Genomic DNA, 26,288 nt, shown 5'->3' with positions numbered 1-26,288 from the left:
TGCATTTACAAAATGGCTGCAATCTTTAAACTGCAATGTTTACTGTATACAGATGACCTAATTTTACTATCAGAAAGCAATTTTGCAATCTTGAAATTTACTAAAAACTAATGGAAATTAAGCATTAATATAAATAAATCAAGTCATTAAAAATAGATAGTGTTAGAATTAGAAAGAGTGTCAATCTACCCTTATCTTGGAATTATATTGAAAAGAAATAGTAAATTTGACTTGGCACAACAAGATCTTAAATACAGAGCTATGCTTCAAAATGATGTAATACAGTTAGAACCATATTAAAGTGTGTGTTGTTTGAGAAGTAAATAGTGAGTTACTATCGTTTCAAGAAAAACATGTTAATTTGACCCAAGTTCATACACAGGATGTACACTGTGAGGAAGAAATAACAACAAAATAAAACCTTTTCAGTTACATCAAAAGTTAAATTTCTTTTGAAATTTAAGATATTGGAATAATACATTTTTTAAAAATGATTGAATGGTCATAGATTTTTTTCAAATACATTTCAATTTTACTGTCGTTTCAGTCATTCTTTGAACGATTATGTTTAACTAAATATTGCTACACTACAGCAAGTTATTATCAACATTGTCGGTAAATGTACAGCAATTGCTTCCAATGTTGTTTTGCTACAATCAAGTTTGTTTTGATACATTCGCGATGCACCCAGACTTCAAGTCGCCGCTCCACTGTCCAATCATGCACTCGTTGACTGTGACTATCACATTCACAGCGAAGTAAACAGGGATTCCCGACTCCACCTGCGATTCGCGAAAAGATAGTTGAGCTGTATTTAGAAGGAATATCTTTTGCTGACATAGCGAAAAGGGTTGGTGTGACGAAATCTACTGCATATAATATATGCAGACAACATATTGTCTGAGTCCATAGCGGATCTAGCAACCGCGTGTGTGTCCAAGTGAAAGTCTAGTTTTATCCGCTTTGATATTTTATCTGCTTCAGTAGATAAGCCGGCAGTCGGTCACACAGTTGGTTTTCATTCTGTTTCATCATACATGTAGGTGACCCATCCAGAATGAATAGTTTTGCCTTTATTATGACTCCTGGTGTAGTTGAACGAAGATTGTCGATGACCAACTGTTTGAATCGATGGTTTGTTGGTAAATCCAATTTCTGATTTTCTTCGTCCATAATTTGAACGCGAAGTGCGTTCATTCGCCTTAAAAATGGTGTCTCGCTAGTGAAGGCGGTCAATAAAACTGTTGTAATCAAAGTCATCACTATGAAACTCAGCTTGTGATATATATATTTTGGTATGTTTATTACAGAGTATTGCATACTAACCCCTTTGGTTAATGAAATTTTAATTTCATAAACAAATGGGATAATTGCCAATTATCATATAATACTGGTTAAATAAAATCGAAATAACAGTGGATAGCTCCCGTAGGGGGCGTCCTTCCCCTGTCATCTGATTTGCATACTTCCATTTTTAACCACGAGATTGATTCACGGTTGAAATTTGGGCTTGCCAAAATATCATTGTTTTTGCGGTGGAAATACATTGTTACCACCCATCAACACAGCCACCGAACTATTAGTGTGTCAGGAAGCTCTTGTGGACATCAAGAACTTCGTACTTAGTCACCTTGAGTAAAAAATTGTAGTTTTAGTAACGAAACTCAAAAGCCCGCCTTCAGTTTCAAGATGGCGGAAAATATGGATACCGGAGAGTTGAACACCGTTCATCCCAGCACTTCGGATTCAAACACTTTCGGACGAAAGTGTGAAGAGTGCCATATATCGATGCTCACTTACGATGATCACCGTATTTGCATTCCATGTGGCAGAAAATGTAATGGGCACATCAACTGCGGTGTTTGCCTCGCCTGGCCGATAGAAACTTGGAACTGGGATTCCCGCCTACGCAAGTCAACGGGAAAATCAGGAAAGAAGAAATCCAAAAAAACGTCATTTGGAGGAGTCTTCGGTTTCATCGGTACCTACCAACGCTGAGGACGAACTATTGGCAGACGAACCCAGCCAAAAACGTCCAAAGGAGACTGACAATGAGCAAAGTGTTATAGCGCATTTACAGAACAAGGTGGATCTACTGACCAGAAAAATTAAAGTTTTGGAAAACCCAGTAGACGAAGAGGTACCACCAAAAGCATGGAGTGTCAGCGCTCTCCAGGCGGAAAAGAAAAAATCCTACACAACAGTGGTGCGAGAAAATGTTGAAGACGCACTGGCTGAGGCAGGCGTGATTTTTTCTACTGAAGATGCTACAAGCAACGCGGGGGAGGCCGGCTCGTCGAAAACCACAACAGCGAGTGGTACCGACAAGGAGGACCCCGAATTCAAAATCCGCTCCGATGCTATCACGAAAGGTGCGGTTATGGTCAAGAAAATCTTACCTCTACCGATTCCACCGATGGCGGACGCCCCACGTTTCTCGATCGGTTTGTCTACACTGCCGAAAAAGGACACTTTTACGACTTCAGCAATGCTACCATGGTCTCCCCGACTGACACAGGGCGCTGCTATAACACAACGCGTGATCGGAGGAGGCAAATGGGATCGTGAAGTTACCGAGAAAACCGCTACAGCCACCAAGGACGACTTCTTGGGGACTAACCGGGACGATTGGAGCAGACGCTACCAAAAAGTCATACCGCCCGCTGATGAGTGGAAAACACCGGTCGGTACCGACGCCAGCCTGCACGAACGACCTCTCGGCGTACAACCACCAGAACTGGAGCCATGCGTCCGGGAAATGGTCGCCGAAGGAAGTATAACGAAACATCCACTCGGCAAACCACAAGTTTACATCCCGTATTGCCTGTCCCAGTCAACGCTATGTAGATTGGAAAACAACGTTTGGGACACTTCTCTTGCATTAAGAAGAGATTTTTCACTACTACTACACAAATTCAGTTAGCGAAATTCAAAACAGGCAACATCACCAAGGATGAACTGTTTAGCACATTAGAGCCGCTGTTGGTCGCGACTAACGTCGTCGACGCTGACATAATACAGAGTCACCTCCAGTTACGAGCGACTATTCAACACTCTCGCCGTGCAGCAGTTTGGTCCGCTATGCTAAAGACAGCCGCCAACGCTGAAATCAAGAACGAATTGGCGACGATCGATTTCAGAGGGACCAAATTATTCGACGGAAAACTCAGCGCTGTGAATTCTAAGTTGAATGAGAAAGCAGCGGCAAAAGTTAACCGTGTGATGATCGAAGGCGCCTTTAAAGCCAAGCAAGCCGCTAATAACAAACAGAGCATCGCGACCAAGGCAAAGCCAGTTAACCAAGCTACTACGGGTCAGCCCAAGGGAAACGCAAAGGCAAACCCGAATCAGGCAAAAGGAAAAAGTGAAAACCAGCAGCCACAGAATAAACAATTCTCGAAACAGACTGGTAACACTAAAAAGTCTTCCTGACTATACGTCAGCAAATATGGTAATGTATCAAAACAAGGTGCGATTAAACATGTCAAATATTACTCAAGTCTCCGAGTATTTTTGTCAAACAAATCAAACCACAGATCCCCTTACACATATACCACTTGCATTAAACGATTCGGTTCAGTGCCCAGGTCGGCGGGAACCAAGTCGTGCAAAACATCGTGCATTAAGCGATTTTGTTCAGTGCCCAGGATGGCGGGAACTCAATCGTGCACAACAAAAACACGGTCGGCCGCACCTCAGGTCGGTGGGCGATCGTATAAACAAACAACCGGCCGAATGCGTGGACCTAGGGAGTATGACGCATCGACCGGTGAAAAAAACAGAAACCCGTAAGGCAGAGTCCCTACTCCCCTCCAGGTTGGAAAAAAAGGGGGGGGACGTTAAACGGGGATATAACGCCGCATTCACTCCAGGGGGAAATGGAGAAATCGGCGATGTCAATGTATACCGCCACAAGCGACCGAGGGTTGGTGAGTCCCTCGACGCCGGTGGCACTGCGTCTGCAGAAATGTATTCCCCGGTAGAAAGAAACTATAAACGATCCGTATGTGATATCGATAATAACACACGGGTATCGAATACCGTTGATAAAAGAACCGAAATGCAAAAAAAGAACATGTATTTCGGGGAAACCGGGCTCTACTCAGTCAACAATACTGAAAGAAAGCGTGGAAATACTACTCGAAAAAAAGGTAATTCAGCGGGTACAAAACCCGAAAAATTCTTTCATCTCAAGGTTATTTCCCGTCAAGAAATCCAACGGTGGGTACAGGCTGGTGCTGGATTTAAAGGAGTTGAACAAATTTGTGAAGAAAGAAACGTTCAAAATGTTAACTCCGGCACTAGTGTGAGCGTCAATTCAAAAAGGGGACTGGATGACGTCCCTCGACTTGACCGACGCTTACCTGCACATACCAATACACACAGAAAGCAGGCGCTTGTTACGATTCGTGGTGAACGGTGTAACGTATCAGTACACCGTCCTACCTTTCGGCCTGACGTCAGCCCCACTTCTGTTTACAAAAGTTCTACGCACAGTGGTGGCGTTACTGCACAAGAACGCAGCAGACGTCAACCCCTACTTAGACGACTGGCTGATAAAAAGTCAAAATCGGAACCTGATTTGTCAATCAACCGAGCGGACTGTCAGTCTACTGTTAAAGCTAGGTTTTCTGATAAATATGGAAAAATCAGAATTAATACCGACGCAGAAAATAGTCTTTCTGGGCATGGAACTGGATGCGGAGAAAGGCATGATCCGACCAGCCCAGCACAGAATCGACAATGTACAAAAAATGATACAATCATTTCTAAAACAAAAACAAGCCACACTACGCCAGGTAATGCGACTAGTGGGGATGTTAACTTCGATGAGGGGCTTAGTACCGAGAGCGGCGCTACAGTCCAGACCGATCCAACGCCTAGTGTTAGACGCACAGTTAAAAATGCGACTATCAAAGGACGGGATAAAATACGAAAAACCGGTACTGTTCACACCGGCCTTTCTGGAATCACTTCCGTGGTGGGGCAACCTCAAGAACCTCACGGCGGGGATTCCCATGGACAAGGCGAAACCGACAGTAACGTTGGTGACGGACGCATCCATGACGGGCTGGGGAGGGCACTGCATAGACGGGATTGCACACGGTCAGTGGAACGAAAAACAAAGGAAATTTCACATAAACCGACTGGAAATGCTAGCGGAGCAGTTCTCCCTGCAATCCTTCAAAAAAGCGGTAAAAAACCGGGCCGTGTTAATAAGATCCGACAATCAGACTGTAGTAGCTTACCTCAACAAGGAAGGGGGAACGAAATCACAGTCGTTAAACGACCATGCTGTAGCAGTGCTAAAGTGGTGTGCACAAAACAAAGTCGAGCTGATGTGCAAACATATACCGGGAGTCCAAAACGGTGTAGCGGACTCGCTATCCCGGGGGAAACCCTACGACGACACAGAATGGGAGCTGTCACAGACGGCAGTAAGCCTAGTGTTCGACATGTTGGGGGAACCCCAGGTAGATCTGTTTGCAACACCGGAAAACAAAAAAACGTCCCGTTTTTGTGACGCGTTATCCGGACAAACAGTCACTGACGTGGGACGCACTTCAGATGGAGTGGGGCGGAATGTTCAGTTACGCATTCCCACCATTTCCATTGATCCACCGAACGTTACAAAAACTGGAACAATCGGAGAACTCGCACATGATTCTAGTGGCACCGAACTGGCCGTCTCAGACTTGGTTTCCGTTACTGCTGTCTCTGCTAACGGACCATCCGAGAAGCCTGCCACAAGAAATCACGTTGACACAACCCGGCGGTTATACACCAACCAACCAGGAGCTGTACCAACTTCACGTGTGGAAACTATCCAGCAATTTAGAATTGCGCAAAGGTTTTCAAGCCAAGTGTCGCAAACAACGACGGCCGGGCTTAGGGATTCCTCAAATGGATTGTATCAATACCACTGGGAAAAATTTCGTAATTGGTGTCTTGCAGGGGATATACATCCACTCTATCCCTCTTTGCCCCAAGTAGCGGAGTTTTTTTCTTATTTGATCAACGAAAAAAAGTTGAAACCGGGGACAGTAGAAAACTATAAATCGGCGATCAACTCTGTACTCAAACTAAGCCTAGACAAAAACATTTCGGATGACCCGACAATCTCCGATCTGTTCAAGGGCTTTATTACACAGGCGGGCCCCATTGAGAGGTACAAAGCACCTGCATGGAGCTTGTCAGTAGTCCTTGAAGCGCTACGACAATTCCCATACGAACCGAAGGAATTGGCGTCACTACAGGACTGGACGAAAAAGACTGTTTTTCTACTAGCACTCGCTTCAGGGAGGCGAGTTAGCGAAATACACGGTCTGTCATTTGAAGACAATTTTACGGTGTTTTATCCCGATAAAGCGATTTTAATGACATCAGTAAAATTCAGAGGAAAAAATCAGAAACTGCACGAGACGGCGACTCCGATCGTTATCCCGGCACTGAGCAATATTTCCAATGAAAAACAAGACAGAATTCTTTGTCCGGTACGTGCGCTAGCTTATTATAAGAAACGTACTTCCGGGGTCAGAAGGGGTCAAAGGTCGATGTTCGTTTGTTACCAAAAAGGTAAACAAAGCTCAGCGGCGTCGAAATTCACGTTAGCGAGATGGGTAAAAGAGACAGTTTACCACGCTTATAGTGATAAGTATTTGAGCACAGAGGCAGGCAAAGTCACTGCCAAGATGCATGACTTAAGAGGCATAGGTAATACACTGGCATTTGCTAGCGGAGCTTCTTTAGCCCAGGTGCTAGCAGCCGGGTCCTGGAAAACTAGCAACACTTTTCTCTCTTATTACCTGAAAGACCTAGCGGCCGAGTCACAGGGCCTACACTCGTTAGGCTACCTAGTGACAGGCCAAGTTGTAACGAAACAATAGGGCATGTAACTTTCCGCAACTGCAAGAATTATTCAGTTAGCGGGAGTTATACAGTTGGGGGGATGGAATTTTTTCAATTCCATAATCAGGTGGGGTAGTATTTATCTGCCAAGAGATATTCTCTGGTAATCTGTCCCATTTGTTTATGAAATTAAAATTTCATTAACCAAAGGGGTTAGTATGCAATACTCTGTAATAAACTTTTAAAACTAGCGCCGAAGGCGCATATTAGTTTTTATGTTTATATAAGAGATTGCATACTTACCTTCCCACCCAAAACCACCCCAGATAAATAGCTACGAATCAATATCGTGGTCAAAAAGATCTGGAAGTATGCAAATCAGATGACAGGGGAAGGACGCCCCCTACGGGAGCTATCCACTGTTATTTCGATTTTATTTAACCAGTATTATATGATAATTGGCAATTATCCCATTTGTTTATGAAATTAAAATTTCATTAACCAAAGGTAAGTATGCAATCTCTTATATAAACATAAAAACTAATATGCGCCTTCGGCGCTAGTTTTAAAAAATTCTTGTATCCCGATAATAAGCAAACTCTACTTTGAATAAGTATTCTGCCATGACTGTCAGTTCGATCAGATCTGAGTTGAAATGCATTGTGGGTTCAATGACGGGTGCATCGCAAATGTATCAAAACAAACTTTATTGTAGCAAAACAACTTCAACAACATTGGAAGCAATCGCTGTACATTTACCGAAAATGTTGATAATAACTTGCTGTAGTGTAGCAATATTTAGTTAAACATAATCGTTCAAAGAATGACTGAAAGGATAGTAATAACCACATTAATATACTCAAGCACCAAGTAAACAACTGGGAGGACTATTCAAATACTATGCATTGCACAGTCTTCGTTTAAACATTTTAGGTAGACTGGCGCAGTCGGGGCGATTAGTTTGTTTTTGTAGTTCAAATAAAATACAAAAAATCGGGAAATGGAGGTGTTAGCGCGAAATCCCCTGTAACTGTGAAATCACCCCGACTGGTTTATTCTGCATGGCCCTCTATCGACACTGCAGGAACCCATCAATTTTTCAACTGGTAATTATGTTAATGATGTTCTAATTGACAATCATCTAAGCCAATCACAACGTCTCTTCAACTGATCTCTGACCGAGAAGACGTCAGCTGGTTGTAGCAGCCGATTTTTTTTTCAATTCTACGACTAGTACGAGTTACTTTTTTTACAAATTGTGATGAATTAGAAACGACGACTACGACAAACTTGAATTTTAACTTGCCACCATGTTATGTCTGCTGTGTGACCTTTACCATGTTCACCTCATTTTGCAAGTGTTTCCGCGCCCACCTGTGGGTATTCATGAATATTTAATCGCAATGAATTTCCTGCAGAATAAACCAGTCGGGGTGATTTCGCGCTAACACCTCCATTTCGCGATTTTTTTATTTTATTTAATTTAAACTACAAAACACAAATTAATCGCCCGACTGGGCCAGTCTACATTTTAGGTTCAATTTTATTGATTATACTATTTTAGTACTTTTATTCAAAATATTTGTACTTTTTAGCCAAATTCTTATCTAAATTTAGTCTACCTAATGGATTTTTAACTTTAAATAGTAGAACGTGTATTTTTGACACCCGTGTGCGAAGCACACAATGGGAGTCTTTGCAGTTATATTTAATATATAGTTTTTCCTAGACTTTTAGTATGTTAATCTAGGCACCTCCCTGGAATGCATTGTGAAGAAATTATTTCTATTGCAATTTGTGATGGGTCAAACCATAAATTGACTGGACTATTACCCTGTCTGCATGTATGTATGTATGTATGTATGTATGTGTGTGTGTGTGTGTGTGTCCGTGTGTGTCCGTGTGTTCCACTGATATCTCAAGAACCACATGTTGGTTTTTAATGAAACTTGGTGTATAGATTCTCTGGGCTAATGTGCAGATTTGATCAGGTTTTAGTTGAAATCCATGCATATTAATTACCTAATTTGCATGATAATTAGCTAATTTTTAGCTGTTCCTCGATTGTTCCACTGATATCTAAAGAGCCATTCATTAGATTTTGATGAAACTTGGTACATAGATGTTCTGGACTAATGTACAGATGTGATTAGTTTTGGGTAAAAATCCATGCATATAATTGACCTAATTTACATAATGATTAGTCAATTTTCGGCTTTTCCACCGATATCTCAGGTACTAATCATCACATTTCAATGAAACTTACATAGATACATAGGACGATGCACAGACAGATATGTGAAATATTAATTACCTAATTTGCATAATTAATAAATTTTCAACTTTTGATACTATTAGTATTATTATTTCATTACTTTTTTGCACATAGATGCTCTAGAACAATCCAAAGACCTGATTAATTTAAAGTAAAAATGTGTACATATTAATCAACTTATTTGCATAATTAGTTTACTTAATTTTTGGCTTTACACTGATATCGCAAGTACTAATTATCCCATTTCAATGAATCTTGGTACATACATTGTAGATTTTCTAGGACAGTGCAGATCTGATTAGTTTTTGGTTAAAATCAGTCCATATTAATCACATAATTTGCATAATTAGCTAATTTTCATCTTTTACACTGATATCACATGTACTAATTATTCCATTTCAATTAAACTTGGTACATTGATGCCCCAGACAATGCACAAACCCGCTCAGTTTTGAATTAAATCATATTAATTACCTAATTTGCATACTAAATCATAATTTTTGGTTCTAATCGCATTTAAATGAAACTTGATACATAGATGGTCTGTGACAGTACTTATCTTAAATCAATGAATCTTGGTACGTATGTACTCTAACACAATGTGATGATCAAATTAGTTTTAGGTTTAATTGCATCTGTAATAATTACCTAATTTGCATAATAATTTACTTTTCAGCTTTCCACTAATTTAGTTAGGATTAATCACCACATTATAATGAAACTTTGTACAAGTGCACCCTGAAACAATAAACAGACCTAAATCTATGCATAACAATTGCTTAATTTGTATAATAATTCATTTGGCTCATTGAGATAATCCACTGACATGATTAATTTAATGTGATAAACAAGCATATTGATTATCTATTATTATGTTAATGTGTCTCCAATACTGTCGGCACACGGGAGTTGATTTGTTATTAGACTTGTGTTTTGACCTCTGTGTGTCCGTCCGTCCGTCCGTCCGTCCGTCCGTCCGTCCGTCCGTCCGTCCGTCCGTCCGTCCGTCCGTCCGTCCGGACCTGTATCTTAGTAATGCTTGGACCAATCACATTCAAACTTCACACATACATCATACATGATATTATACATATGCACGTCAATTTGTTTCACGATCTAATTCACGATGGCCGAATGGCAGCCATTTTTTTGGGCTAAAAAACCATAAAAATCAAGCATTTCTTGGATTTTGTTCAAACTTGGTATATACATTAGACATTATGGGACCTTGATGCAAATAAATTTTGTTTTTCAGATTAGATTAAAAATGGCCGACTGGTGGCCATTTTGTTTTAATGTATGTGGTTCTCATGCCATATGTCTGACTTGCTTTCACTGATTATGTTCAAATTTTAAATATTCATTATACATCATGTCGTAGATAGATAAATATATTTGTTTGACGATCCTATTCAAAATGGTCGAATGGTGGTCATTTTTGTATTAAATAATCATCAAATATCAAACATTTCTGGCATTTATGGATGGATTTCGTTCAAACTTGGTACATATATTAGTCATAGCAGGTTTCTGATGCACAGCATTTATTTTTCAGATTGGATTCAAAATGGCTGTCTGGCGGCAATTTTGTTTTAATGATTGGGCTTCTAGAGCCATATCTCTTAAATGCTTTGACTGATTATATTCAAATTTGAAATATGCGTTATACATCATGTTATATATATATATATACATATATATACATGTATTCAAAATGGCTGATTTTGAATGCTGTTCCAGAACAATATCTCTCAATATGGACAAGTACTTGTTTGACGATCATTTTAATGTTAAAAAATCATATTCCTGACATGGTTATATTCCAGCTATATTACTATAAACAAAACTATATATCTTAAATTCGATAATTAACGGGGACTGTGCCATGCATGGCTTGTTCTTTTTGTATCAAATGCATTGAGATTATTTATGTAATGCACTATATAAAAAATAATATTATTATTATAAAAATATTATTAATATATTTGATTTTAGAGGGGCGACTGGGTCTTGGCTGAGTACTGGGTGGTTCACAATGTTACTGGCTATTAATATATGTGATTCTATCAAAGTATATGGAATGGTTGAAGCTGATCACTGCAGGTATGTATTAGGTGATTCTATCAAAGTATATGGAATGGTGGAAGCTGATCACTGCAGGTATGTATTAGGTGATTCTATCAAAGTATATGGAATGGTTGAAGCTGATCACTGCAGGTATGTAGTGGGTGATTCTATCAAAGTATATGGAATGGTGGAAGCTGATCACTGCGTGTATGTATTAGGTGATTCTATCAAAGTATATGGAATGGTGGAAGCTGATCACTGCGTGTATGTATTAGGTGATTCTATCAAAGTATATGGAATGGTGGAAGCTGATCACTGCGTGTATGTATTAGGTGATTCTATCAAAGTATATGGAATGGTGGAAGCTGATCACTGCGTGTATGTATTAGGTGATTCTATCAAAGTATATGGAATGGTGGAAGCTGATCACTGCAGGTATGTATTAGGTGATTCTATCAAAGTATATGGAATGGTGGAAGCTGATCACTGCAGGTATGTAGTGGGTGATTCTATCAAAGTATATGGAATGGTGGAAGCTGATCACTGAAGGTATGTATTATGTGATTGTCATCATCAAAACAATAAATAGTCTAATTCACTGTGATCTATAATTTCAATTTTGAATCACCTTCAAATGGTTACTCTTTTTGGGAATAAGAATTTATTATTTTAGTGTCAAAGTGTCAAAAATTGCAACATTGTGTTCAGCATAGCATTTGAAAAAATATTAGGACAAATTACCCAGAATACATCACTGTAACACGCAGAAGAATGCTATTTCATGGTGCCATGGGACTTTAGCTTCATGATTTTACATAATAAACCATTAAACATTGTCATGCGATTTATGACCAACTATCTCAAAAATTATGAGTTAGGCTTCTACCTTAAAATGATGATGATGGTGTGTGGCACAATGGTTTTCATGTCCATCCATAATAGAGAGTTTGTGAGTTAGACTCCCTCGGTTAGCAGTTTGTGGTATTTGTAATGGAGAGAGAATGGTTTCTTTTTGATGAACATAAAATCTGTTTGTCCTTTGTGCTGCTCCTATCCTCAGTGCATGTAAAAAATCCAGTTGTACTTGTCACAAAGAGTGGCAATGAACAGGTTTAATTTCAACATTCAGCCAGCCAGCCAGCCAGTCATTATTGGCTCTGTATACCTTGCTGTGATTCCAAAATTCTTATGAATGATGACCATTATGAACTTTTCTTCTTTGCAATTGTGGTTGTTCTGAGATTACCCGTACCGTGTGCAGGAGACTGTCTGAAGAGTACTGAACGTTTTACGGAGTAAATTCTATTGTTTTCGATGTCATAATAATAACCCAATTTAGCTTTTCCACCAATGTCTCGAAAACACATCAGATTCAATAAATTAACCAATTTATTAGTGTTCTACAGATAACTTGAGTACCACTCATCAAATTTCATTGAAACATAGGTGCTTTTGGATAATTCGCAGATAGGCTTACTTCAGGGATGAAAATGCAAATTAATTACTGTTTTGCATAATTAAAGGTCATGTGACCTCATTAATATGCATAGCTGTAATATCTCAAGCACTGTTGCAGATAAGAACGTGCAACTATAGTGCTATAATTGAGGCATTGCACAAGAGATATGACTAACATATACTGTACTGGACCACGTTAGCGCCAACTCCCCACTTTTGGGCAATATTTATATTTGGGGTCACATTCGGCAAACTTGGTCTTTGATCATTGCTTTGATCATTGCTTAATAAATACAGGTAATCTTTTTTATATGATACAGTGTGGATATCGACTGTTGTGAATATGTTGTGAATGCGTAGACCATGTTATCCGTGCGTAAACTACGCTTCAACAATGACTTGTTAATAAAATTTAAATGCGGTAAATATTTCATGCCATATTCAGTTTACCTATAAATATTAATTGCTTGTTTTTTTTAAAAAAACATGCCGTTTATTTGATGAAATCAATTCCAACAGATCATACTTCGACATTGATAATTCACTTCTGCATTGTGTTATCAGAAAATTTTCAAGAATTGCGTCGGTACAACACAGCATTCTGATTGGTTAATAACAGACATGACCCATTGGGTCAAAGGACGTTGTTGCAGGTCAAATCATGCAAATACATCATGGCGGAAAGTGCTTTTCATCAAGAGTTTGTGTACGATCTAACACATTTGTCAGTGGAGATAATGATGAAGATTTTGACTTCAACTAATAAAGTACGAACTCGGCAATATCGGTAAACGGTTTCATCTTTATTAGAATCCTGTTCACAGAAATACAGTCTGCACAGCTCCAGAAAACACAAGGAGCATGTGACTCAAAGTACTGCACATGCGCAATTCACTGCATGAAAGGTCAACCGGATGTTTATCCCAATGCATGGTGGGAGTTTATCGTACATCAAGTTAACAATCTCCTCTATATTTTTTGTTGTTAAAGAAGCAGGTTTACAAACTAAATATTATCTGACAAGATCAAAATCACAGAATGTAGTAAATTTCCAAAATCCCCTCTTGAAGTACCTTCAATAACACTAGCGGAGAAGCACCTCTCTGAGTGAGGCAGTCTGCAAGTTGATTTTTACTTTCAGACCATAGGAACTCTTTAATCTGATTGCTTTCAATCAGTTCCCTAATACCACTAACCTCTATACGTAGTCGTTTTTCACTGACTAGTTTAGTGGATTTAACAGCTTCATACAAAGACTTACAATCAGTTACACAAACAAGTGGCAACTTGGTATATCTACTATCACTACCTGTCAGTTCTACATACAAAGTTGAAATGAACATTGCAGAATCGATGCCATCGGCCATGGCAAGTGTTTCCCCAGCTAAAGTGCTACGCACTACCCGGCGAATCTTCTTTGAATTCCAACAAATCGGTGAGAATTTTCCAGTTTCCCCCATGAGAAAAATTAAATATCCTCCTTGACTACTGCCATCAGGAAGATTACCCAGTGAGGCGTCACTGAAGACTACTAAGGACAATTCACCATCACCCAAATGCTGAAACTTAACGGGTACACTATCCGATTTAAGTTTTCTAACTGGAGTAAAATATAAACAAAACATATTCACTTTAAACACAATAATAATATGTGCATAATGATTACCTTGTTAGCACATAACAAATCTCTAACCTGACATACATGCATCGAACAGTACATCTGGGCGACTTTGACATGCTATCCACAGTATCTGTCCTACTTTAGATCTCAGTAAGTCCTTCTCATTTTCAGTCAGTGGTGATTCTGTTTCTAACACTCTGGCTCTTGCTATCTGAATAGGAATCAGGTTGTTGGCATAATCACTTTGTTCAAGATAAATCTGGCTCTTTTCACTCACCAACACAATCCCGACATATTTAAAAGCTCTTCCTTTCCAATACAGAAACGTAAACGAATTTGACTCATCACTGATTCCTCAAACTTAGAATCACCTGCCCACATAAAATCATCTACAATGACAAATACACCAATTAAATTCACTCTCTCATCTACCCAATAAAATACAGCAGGGTCTACTTTGGACATCTGTGCTCCAGTCTCAATCATAACAGCTTTCACTTGATAATACCAGTGGAGAGAAGCATCCCCCAACCCATATACACACTTTTGCAGATGCCATAATTTGTTTGGACAATCTGCCTCCCTAGGTGGACGTATGAAAACATCCCTTTCTATTTCTTTACCCTGTAAGAAAGCAGTTTTAAAGTGCCTGTGCAATGCCCACCCTCACGTTTCCCATTTTAGATCTGTGTCCCACTGAAATGGGCAGTTATTGATTTTTTTGCTGAAAATGATTACTCGTATCCAAGTTAATTTGGGATATTTCTCGCCCACATATCCTGAAACGGTCGACTGTTTCCGGATTTCCGACTCTCGCCGAAAGTGCGCCACCAAATGCCAAAAAGTCATACCACTGAGCTGTAATAACACTGGTCATTCAGTAAACTTTTAAACGATATACATTTTTCGGTCAGCGTTTTTTTCTTCTTTTTTTTTTGTCTATTTTTTTTTTTTTTTTCAAGAGAGTTTTTAGATGTTGTGTTATGAGCAGTTGCAGTGAAACGTATAGTCATAGTGTAAGTATTCACACGTTTCTTTTTTTTGGAAAAACTGTCCTCGTCCATGAAAAAAACAACTAGCTTTAAAAAGAAACGCCGACAACAGAAACCTGGCGCAACACTTTTGAAAGAAATAGAATCCGGACCATAATCACCAAGGCAGATTTCAGAAGAGAGAGAGAGAGACGGCAAGTGTTTCAAATGAGTTGACTTTTTTTGCGATCCTGATTATCGTTTTATAGAGACCATTTAGTCCCTGTTAAGTAAAGAGTAGGAATAATTTTGACAGTGACACGAAAACGAAGCGTCGGACGAACAGGAAATTACACAGCCCTTACACACTGCTAATTGTTTTCATTTTGGAAGGCTAAATGTTTCTGAATTGTTTGGTGATTGGTGTTGAATGTCGAATTCACACCTCTGTTCTTTTTTTACCTCCATGCTTGCAGCTTTATCTGCGTAATAATTTATGAAATAAGAATCCGGGCTTGGTCAATGTGTTTCCACCAAATAAAGTTTTAATATGATGTTATAATTATGACAATCACGCCATGGATCAAGCTAACTCGAATCCACTCTGAATTTATCTGTATGTGTGTCGATCTCGATTATTTTTGTTATCCAATTAAACACCACTTTTAACGCACTTGCCCTCGTCGTGACCCGATGCGTTCACCTATTTCAACAAAATTTCAATTTATTTCCACACGACTGTCATTTATTTAGTAACTGTGATTTGTCATTTTTTTAATTATTTTATAGTGATCACTATAGTCTAATGTTTAGAATGTCAAAATATGTTTATTTTAATTTTGAAAGTTTTACTCAGACAATCGATGAAATAAAACAGTGTAGTGACGTGCCTAGTAACCTATTTTGTCCAGCGACAGTGTACAAACGTGCGCCGGTGACGATCACGGTGACCAGCTACACCAGAACGGACATATTTCGCATCTAACTCAACCCCATGCAACAAAAATTGATACTATGTGTTCATTATGGTCCATTCCTTCTTGACGAACAAGTACATAAGTGAAAATTTAGTCAAAGACGAGAAAACTGCACAAGAAATTTGCCTTATTTACACGTATCGGCAGTGCAAGCTGCCATGCGACTTCCCCTTCTGACGTCACAAGGGGAATTTCTGTATGCAAATAAGAAGCTAATGAGGAGCCTCGTTTTAAAATACACAAAAATAAGTTGCCATAGATTGAGTTTAAAACACATTTTTTCACTTAAAAAAATAATTCATGCTTAGAAACATATAAATTAATAATATTTATGTATCAATAGATAATTTTAGGCGTGAAAATAGCAGCCATTTCACAGGCACTTTAATGTCCATGGATCGAGGTTTCCATCTATTCTGAGCCATGATAGCCAAAATAAGTCTCATTGACTCTTTGCTACATGTGGGTGAATCTTTCTGAATTTGATCATTATCTATCTCCTCAAACCCCCTAGCTACTAATCTTGCCTTGGGTTTTATCCTATCACCCGTAGCTTTTAATGTGCATACCCATCTTGTAGATATACATTTCTGTCCTTCATCTGGTATCTCTTTGTACACTTTGTTTTGTTTCCAACTGTCTAGCTCTGTCAATTTTGCCTCAGTCATTGAAATGTCCTCTAACAGCATGACACTTTCATCAGGAATGTTTACATCAACCGGAGAAGTTTCTAGAATCTCAAGATTATCAACTCTACTTAAATCTACTGACTGGCTTATGCCATCTAACTTATCAGGCTCATTATATTGCCATGTACTTTGCCAGCTCTACTAATAATTCTGGCTGTAAGTGTATCACCATTTTGTCTATTAGTATACTTAACTGTATTTCCTGGTTTTATTTTTGAAATATCTGCCAAATTTCTAATACCTAACCCAGTCTCTCCGTTATCATTTTCTTGGTCTCCAGACATATCTTATTGAATCTCTCCTGTCTCTCTGTTTTCAGTCTCTAATTCTATAGATGTATCATGCTGAATTTCTGTAGGTTCTTCACTAACACTTTCTGACTGCTGAGATCTGTCATGGTTACTGATACTTTCTCTTGTAACAGTCTCTGGTTGGCTTGTTTACCCCAACGCATGCTGGGAGTTTATCGTACATCAAGTTAACACAACTGTGTTCCAAATAGACTGTAATATTTTTAGTCCCCGTTCAGATGAAGTCCGAAAACGGGGACTTATAATTCGGTCTCCGTCCGTGCATCTGTGCGTCCGTCCGGAGTCGTATCTCAGAATCCCTTGGACTGATTCCGTTCATTCTTTGCATGTGCCTAGTACCTTATGTGGGACATATGCACATGCAGTGGTTTAGCGATTCGATTCAAAATGGCCGACTGGCAGCCATCTTGTTTTTTGAAAATGTTGTATTTTGGACATGCTTTGTCAGTTTTCAATCAAACTTGGTACATAGATTATACATGTTAGGATACATGTCAGTGACGATTTATTTCACAATTGGATCAAAGATGGCTGACTGGCAGTCATCTTGTTTCTTGAAAATATCTTATTTTGGACATGCTTTGTCAGTTTTCATTCAAATTTAGTAAATAGATCATACATGTTAGGATACATATCCTCGACCGTCCATGAGTTCCAGAATCCGTCTGTCCGTCCGTCAGTCCGTGTGTTCGTCAGTCTGTCAGTCCGTGTGTCCGTCAGTTCGTGTGTCCGTCCATTCGTGTGTCCGTCCATCCGTGCGTCAGTCTGTCCAGAGTCATATATTTCAGAATCCTGTGGACCGATTTCGTTCATTCTTTGCATGTGCCTAATACCTTATGTGTGGACATATGCACATGCAGTGGTTTAGCGATTCGATTCAAAATGGCCGACTGTCAGCCATCTTGTTTGTATTTTGGACATGCTTTGTCAGTTGTCATTCAAACTTGGTACATAGATTATACATGTTAGGATCCATGTCCATGACGATTTATTTTGCAATTGGATCAAAGATGGTCAACTGGCAGGCATCTTGTTTTTTGTTTTTTTATGTGGTATATTGGACGTGCTCTGTCAGTTTTCATTCAAATTTGGTGCATACATGTACTTTATACATGTTAGGATGCATGTCCATGACAATTTGTTTCAAAATCTGGTCAAGGATGGCAGATTGACAGCCATCTGACTTGTTGGCCTTACTTCTATATTTCCACAATTTATGTACCATTTCCATTTGTATTTGGCACATACATCATACATATCAGTGTGTTTCATAATCAGATCAAAGATGGCCGAATAACGGCTGTTTTTGACTCCCGTGTGCGAAGCACAAAAGGGAGTCTTTGCCGTTACCCTGTCTGTATGTCTGTATGTCTGTATGTGTGTGTGTATGTATGTATGTATGTATGTATGTATGTCACTTTTTTTGTTCCACCGTTATCTCAAGAACCACTAATCAAATTTTTGTGAAACTTGGTACAGAGATGCTCTGGGATAATGCGCAGAGTTGATTAGGTTTTGGTAAAAATCTATGAATATTAATTAACTAATTTGCATGATAATTAGCTGATTTTTAGCTCTTCCAAGACTGTTCCACTGATATCTGAAGAACCACTCATTGGATTTTGATGAAACTTGGCACATGGATGCTCTGAACTAGTGCGCAGATTTGATTAGTTTTGGGTAAAAATCTATGAATATTAATTATCTAATTTGAATGATAATTAACTGATTTCAAGCTGTTCCATGACTGTTCCACTGATATTTGAAGAACCACTCACTGGATTTCAATGAAACTTGGCACATGGATGCTCTGAACTAATGCGCAGATTTGATTAGTTTTGGGTAAAAATCTGTTAATATTATTAATTATCTAATTTACATAATGATTAATCAATTTTCGGCTTTTCCACTGATATCTCAAGTACTAATCATAACATTTCAATAAAACTTGGTACATAGATGTCATATGACACTGCACAGACCTGGTAGTGTTTAGGGTAATATCAGTACATATTAATTACCTAATTTGCATAATTAATTAATTTTCAGCTTTTGATATTTCGAGTAGTAATGAGCACATTTCAATGAAACTTGGTACATAGTTACTTGAGGACTGTGCAGAGACCTAATTAGTTTTTGGGTAAATATTTGTGCATATTAATCACCTTATTAGCATAATTAGTTAATTTTCAGCTTTTCACCTGATATCTCAAGTACTAATCATCACATTTCAATGAGACTTGCGACATTTTCTAGGACTATGCAGAGACCTGATTAATTTTGGAATAAATAATTGTGCCTATTAATTACCTAATTTGCATAATTAGTTAATTTTTTGCTGTTCTATGGCTGTTGCACTGATGTCTACAAACCACTCATTGAATTTCAATGAAACTATTAAAGAGTACCCATCACATTTCAATGAACCTAGGACTATACACCATATTAGTTTTTGGTAAATATGTATGCTTCTTAATCACTTAATTAACATAATTAATTAATACTGATATCTCAAGTATTGATCATCACATTTGAATAAAACTTGGTACATAAATGCTCTAGGACAATAGAAAGCCTGATTAATTTTGGGTTAAAATCTGTTCATATTAACTCTCTAATTAGCATAATAATTAATATTTTTGGGGTTCTAATCACATTTCAATGAAACTAGGTACATTGTGCAGACCTTATTAGTTTTACACTTAAATCTGTTCATATCAGTTACCTGATTTACATAATTAGTTTTCAGCTATTCCATCAATATCTCAAGTACAAGTAATTTTGAATTAATTTTTACTGTGTCTTCAATACTCTCAGCACACAGGAGTTCTTTCTAAGCTTTCTTTGATTTTTTTGGGCCATATTACTACTACATGGAACACGTGTTTTGATGTAAATAAACAATCTGTTGTATACGCCACTTGGAACTCAAGTTTCAAGGACATGCTCACGACAATCCTCCACTTTAATGTGACGAGCACAAAGAGAACTTTCAAAAATTTAACGGGGACTGTGTAATTTTCAATGACTTGTTTAATTTGCTCTTAGAGTAGTAAAAGCACATATGCTTAAATGTAAAAGACACAGGCAAGTCTATGGTCAAAATAAAACATATTTTAATTATTTTGCATTCAATAAATACAATGCTTTTCATGTGTAATGAAGATGTGCTTCTAATGTAGTAAATACAGTATTCCTTCATGTCTTTTAATACCTTCAGCATATGGGAATTCTTTCCAAGCTTTCTTTGATTCATTCAAGTCATATTGCTGAAAATCCCACATGAGCAATGCAATGCAGGCTTGCATAGTCAGAAATAAACTGGAAACACTCCAGTCAATTTCAATCAGCTCGTAGGTCAATGCGAAGGAGAGGGAAACCTTGTTAACTGGGCAGCACTAGGTTTCCATACACACATGCCCAGACCTGCGCCCTGGAAAGACCATGAAGACTGAGCGAGCAACTCACTGGGCGCAAACCCATCATCTCCCGAGACAGTAGGATGCCTACTACTACTATGATACACAATTAATCTCAGTTTTTGTAAGCAGATCATTAAATAATTTGAAGCTGATATGAAGGAATGTGGAATGAAGGCGATGCCCTTGTGCTGCAAAGCTACTTTTTAGCCCCCGCCGGATCTGCGATCCGGGGGGGGGGGGGGTATTAATTTGGGTCGTGTCTGTGCAATGTGTGTGCACATTTTCATGTTACCAGCTTTTTCTCACACATGTGTGATCCAATTCAGTTCAGAGTTGGTACAGAGACAGAAATTGATGGTGCTATGGTGCACATCAAGTTATTTTTTCGATTCTTCAAAGTTTCACTGTGTTTTTCCTTGATTTTTAGCATTTTTCCTTCAAAATCCGACTGTTCCCGAAATTACCCGAGTTTAATCCAAGTTTTGATGACGCTTACGCAGTTCTCGTCTCGGTGGAAATCAGTCAATTTTGTGAGGATATTGTATCCCGGAATTGTATCTTTATTTGCAACGCTTCTATGGACAAAATTGTGTCTCGTCAATTTCAAAGGTAAGAAACTGTGCTTGTTATGGTATTTATGCACTTTGTATTATCGTTTGTGTCTCGGGTTTGGTGATGGTGAGAAACTATTGCTAACCTGTCGAGAGTTTCGCCAGAAAAACTGCCTTTTTATTATGGTTGTAGGAACTGATTATGTACTGTGTAAATTGAAAGTTTACCTCGTGACTTAAGAGGTTTGCAGTGCTCTCACCGGGATTCAAACGTCGTGGTGGTGTCAGTGCAATGCTGCTCTGAGATGCTTGCCAGACTCTGCCTCGCTCAAAATCATTATCGCCATGCTTGATTTCCGCAACATTTACATTTGTTTATGATTTCCACAGCTATTGTTCAATGAGATGAGTCCTCACTGTTCATAAACAGCCATAAACAAGTTTAGTTGGGTCGGCATGTACTCATTGAAAGTGTTGGTTTATTTATGTAATCCACTGATCACGCAATAGGCGAAGTTAAAAATATGTCGCTACTCAGGAGAGCTTGCCCACAACGCTAAACTGTCCCAATATAAACGTACCGGTACGTTTATTTTTTCCACAGAAAAATTCCACCCAGCACATTTTTATTTGGGACGGTACGTTTATTTATTTTTCTAAATCCGATTAAAAAAGTCATGCCTTTTTCCCCATGAGAAACGAAGCCAAAAGATCGCACTAAAACATCGGTAAATCTGGTCTTTCGTGTTGCTTTCACCATGAGGTCGCTGAACTGTCATATTTAAATGCTTTATGGTAATTTGAGCACATGGGCACCATCCAGCATTTTGATTGTTTGATTAGCGACTTGACCTATCTGGTCAATAAACACGCGTCGTGGGCATGGATAACATGGCGGATATCGTCTCATCGAGCGTTAACATGTAACCGAAAACATTTGCTTACGATAAAACTAAGTTGAATTTTACTTGCATTTCATAACAATTCAACGAATTTATTTTTTGTATGTTAATATAATCACTACTGAGTACTAATCAACAATTACAACACTTCGAAAACAAGTAAGCTACTGTACCGTGATCATTTGCTACCAACAAAAAAATAATGCATAATAAATATAGTGAATATTTTTTGTTGTCATGTGAACAGTTTTTTTGATTGACTGTAATTTTCCAACATTTCATGACGTCTATTGTAGCACCAAATTATGGCCTTTCACTCCTCCGTGACGTCTATTTAAACGATTATACGGCATCTTGTCGCCAGCCACGAATGTCACACTAGACGAACTTGATCGATACTGCCGACCATTCCATGCATTTTTTATCGACGCACGACGACACGCAAATCGAGAAAAGTATTGTCCTTGCAACAATTTCGCGCAATACGTCACCACTATACAGTGACTGATTTAATTTTTATTCAACATTAAAACAAACTACAGTGAGTTGTTCTATGGTCGTATAAAAATAAAATAAACTACATTAAGATACAGTAAAGTTAACCAACTAAACAGAATGCTAAATAAAGCTAAATAATATTACAAACACATATAGAATCACAATAAACTTGTACGATCACATTAGAGTCATAACTATGGAAAGAATATTTTTATATTTGGTGGAGCTGCTCATATATCATCTGCATACATTTTTGTATGTATTGTGCAGTTTCCCAGCCAGTCAGACTCGAGTAGTGATTGGTTTGCTACTTCATTACATCTTGCAGCCTTTCAAACAGTATATTGCTACACATGCATCAATTGTTGTCCATGTATATTCCTAATTGCTCAGTGAAAACTTGCAATTTCTTTCTGGCTGGTATAAATATATTAAGTAATATGTTTTCGTACTGAAAAGATGGTACACAAATATCTTTTTTAATTAAATTTAACAGCTAATGGGAGCATATATACTACAGCCTCTGCTTAATTTTGACTAAATGTTTTTTTGTTTTTTTCAGGTGCAGAGCCAGAATTTTTTTCTCGGAAAGCAAAGCCACTGAAACTGCATATATTACAAAAGCATACTATTCGCTGCATGTCTGACAATTGTATAAAGTTTTGCAGGTCGTCTTTTTTTTTTTTTTGAGAAGTGCTGTCAACCAAAGCATAAATATGTGTTTCTCTGTACATAAAAGTTCAATTTCACACGATTTGTTAATATTAATGTATGATAATAAAAACTTGATAATATTTTTCTGGATTCTTGCACTTTATTTGTATCATTGTCATATGAGAAGTACTCTTGTCCTTATTTAGAGATATTGAAACTAATTCAGGGCCACAAACTACATGTAGATCTGTACATGAAGTACATGGGAAGTAAAGTTGTTGACACAGGTAATGTACACCAAGGATCATTGCAGTTTCTCAGTTCCTCATTCGGTGCTAGTACTTGTATGACAAACAGTAACTTTGCCCTGTTACTGACTAAAATATCAGAAGTTTTTTGCTGGAACAGTTCTGTGATTGACAGTGTTCTTGTATTGGGAATACAGTTGTACAAGGAAGTTTATCCAAACAGACACAACACTGACTCTTCAACATATTTGCAGATCTGATTTGCATACTTGCATGTCATTTTACCTGTTGCTCTCTGGTGTTCTTGCTGAGAATGCCATAGAAATCATGTTTGCCAATTTACATCCATGCCAAAAACTGGACAAATTATATGTTGCAACTTTCAGTGTCATTCATGACCTGTTTGATTGGATAAAGTTTTACGACTTGGAGGCCATTTTTTCCCTCAAAAATCTAAAAAAAAACAAGCTTTTTCTAGCTGTTAACAGCTTGTTCTCAGATATGTGTCATCCAGTTTTGTTCAAAGTTGGTACAGGGACAGGTAATAATTGTTTACAAGTGCACATCGCATTATATGTTTAACAAGTTATAAATTGTCTCAGAAAAGCCAAATGAATAAATTTTTACCCCACCCCCTAAAATTGTAACACATCAATTCTGAACAGAATTTTAATACAGCTCATAATGAATTAATTCACTCTGACACAAACTAAGTTCAATATAAGTTTTTAAATTTTTTTCTGAGCGCGGGCTATGACATGTCATGTCTTGTTGTTTATGCAAAGCTGGAGTGATGCTGTAGCAAAAAGAAACAAAACCTATGTTATCTGTACTGCACATTTAATCAAGTAGTATTTTTAACATGCATAACTGTAAAATGTCAGGCACTGTAAAGAATGGGCACATACAACAAGTGTTACAGTGAAGGCATGTCAAATCAACAATATACAGTCATGTGATCTCACTAATCGGCATAAACTGTAATACATAGTGAATATTGCAGATACATATGTGCAACCAATGCTATAATAAAAACAAAAAAAAAGATGTTACTAACATCTGCTAAAGACTTGTTTTAAAATATATAGCGTATATGCTATGCTTTTGGCGATGATCGTTATAAATTGGCACTAATGACACAGAAATGTTTTAAAAGAAAAAGATTGTCGCTTTAATGCCTTTGCTTCTTTGAAAGCAAGGTAATTATTTATATTTTGTTTTCTCATATTTCATTCATTGTCATGTATACATGTATAATTTACAGACTAGACAAATTGTGATGTGTCGCTAATTTTCATGATTATGAGGAAACTTTATATTCACCACAATTTGATCAAGCTCTGGAAGTGGAATTCACCTATCTAGGTTATCTCATAATTTGTTATCGTGTCCGATGTATCGAATTTGTTAGCATGTACCCTGTGAAGGTATTTTATTTATTACAAACATACTTGTCAGCAGGAAAACTAGCAAAGGTTGGAAGCATAGTTTTTCCAAGAATTTTAATTATTGTTCATTTTTTGCAGAAAGTATCCTAAAAGTAGTATACCATACCATTATGGTGATCCTAAAGGTACGAAGGAGTGTTCATTATACAACATTATGGAAGCAGCAAAGAAGAATAGACACAGGTTTTCATTGGAGAAGGCTATTTTTGCCCGATGGTCAGGACTGTACAATATATCTTTCTATCACCCAGAATGGACCAACCCTGATATCACTCAGGAACAAATTATTCATGATTTTATGTCCAAAAAATTCTGATATTTCAGATAATTTACTGTACCTACTTTTTTAGCTCCGCTGTCGACTTTGTCGAGCGGAGCTTATCATATGAGTGATTGTCCGTCGTCGTCGTCCGTCTCCGTCGTCCGTGTCAATGTTTCATTTTGTAATGATATCTTTAATTCTCTAATTCTCTAATTTTGATGAATATTTTTGTCATTTTTGGTAAAAAGTGATATTTTCGACTTCTTGTTGAAAACCGCAAGTCCAATTGCTTTGATAATACATATATAGGTACTACATGTGGACCTCTCTCAGATTTGTTCATTTTGTAATGATATCTTCAATTCTCTAATTTTGGTGAATATTTTTGTAATTTTTGGTAAAAAGTGATATTTTCGACTTCTTGTTAAAAACCGCAAGTGCAATTGCTTTGATATTACATATATAGGTACTACATGTGGACCTCTCTCAGATTTGTTCATTTTGTAATGATATCTTTAATTCTCTAATTTTGGTGAATATTTTTGTAATTTTTGGTAAAAAGTGATATTTTCGACTTCTTGTTGAAAACCGCAAGTCCAATTGCTTTGATAATACATATATAGGTACTACATGTGGACCTCTCTCAGATTTGTTCATTTTGTAATGATATCTTTAATTCTCTAATTTCGGTGAATATTTTTGTAATTTTTGGTAAAAAGTGATATTTTCGACTTCTTGTTGAAAACCGCAAGTCCAATTGCTTTGATATATTATACATATAGGTACTACATGTGGATCTCTCTCAAATTTGTTCATTTTCTAATGATATCTTCTGTTCTTTAATTGCCATGTGCATTGCTAACAGCGGAGCTATCTCAGCCGACAGGCTGCTTGTTCATTTTATTTACAAGGATATAGAGAACTGAAGAAATGACCTGGGTAAAATGTCTCAGATAAGCTTTAAAAAGTTTGTTTTGTAACATTTTTAGCTCCATCGTCATCAAAGATGACATAGTAGAGCTGTTCATATAGGTGAATATCCGTTGTCGCTGTCTGTCAACAATTCTATTTTTGACATCTTCTTG

At 37.7% G+C, this 26,288-nt stretch overlaps 1 protein-coding gene across 4 annotated transcripts in view; it reads left to right on the top strand.

Moving 5' to 3' along the window:
- LOC144347828 (alpha-N-acetylgalactosaminide alpha-2,6-sialyltransferase 5-like) overlaps positions 1 to 25,269 on the top strand; it is a 63,973-nt gene extending 38,704 nt beyond the window's left edge. For 3 of the 4 annotated variants that reach the window (XM_085491791.1, XM_085491788.1, XM_085491789.1), the window contains 2 exons: positions 11,120 to 11,227; positions 25,020 to 25,269. In XM_085491791.1, the coding sequence (XP_085347917.1) occupies positions 11,120 to 11,227; positions 25,020 to 25,257 (346 nt within the window). In that variant the 3' untranslated portion in view covers positions 25,258 to 25,269. Of the gene's footprint in view, positions 1 to 11,119; positions 11,228 to 13,213; positions 13,442 to 25,019 lie in introns of those variants that run through there. The other variant, XM_085491792.1, reaches the window with a different exon arrangement.
- The last annotated feature ends 1,019 nt before the right edge of the window (positions 25,270 to 26,288 follow it).

The sequence above is a fragment of the Saccoglossus kowalevskii genome, chromosome 17 (genome assembly GCF_978046115.1).
Source record: "Saccoglossus kowalevskii chromosome 17, keSacKowa6.1, whole genome shotgun sequence".
NCBI lineage: Eukaryota > Metazoa > Hemichordata > Enteropneusta > Harrimaniidae > Saccoglossus > Saccoglossus kowalevskii.
This window is presented reverse-complemented; position numbering and strand designations above follow the sequence as displayed.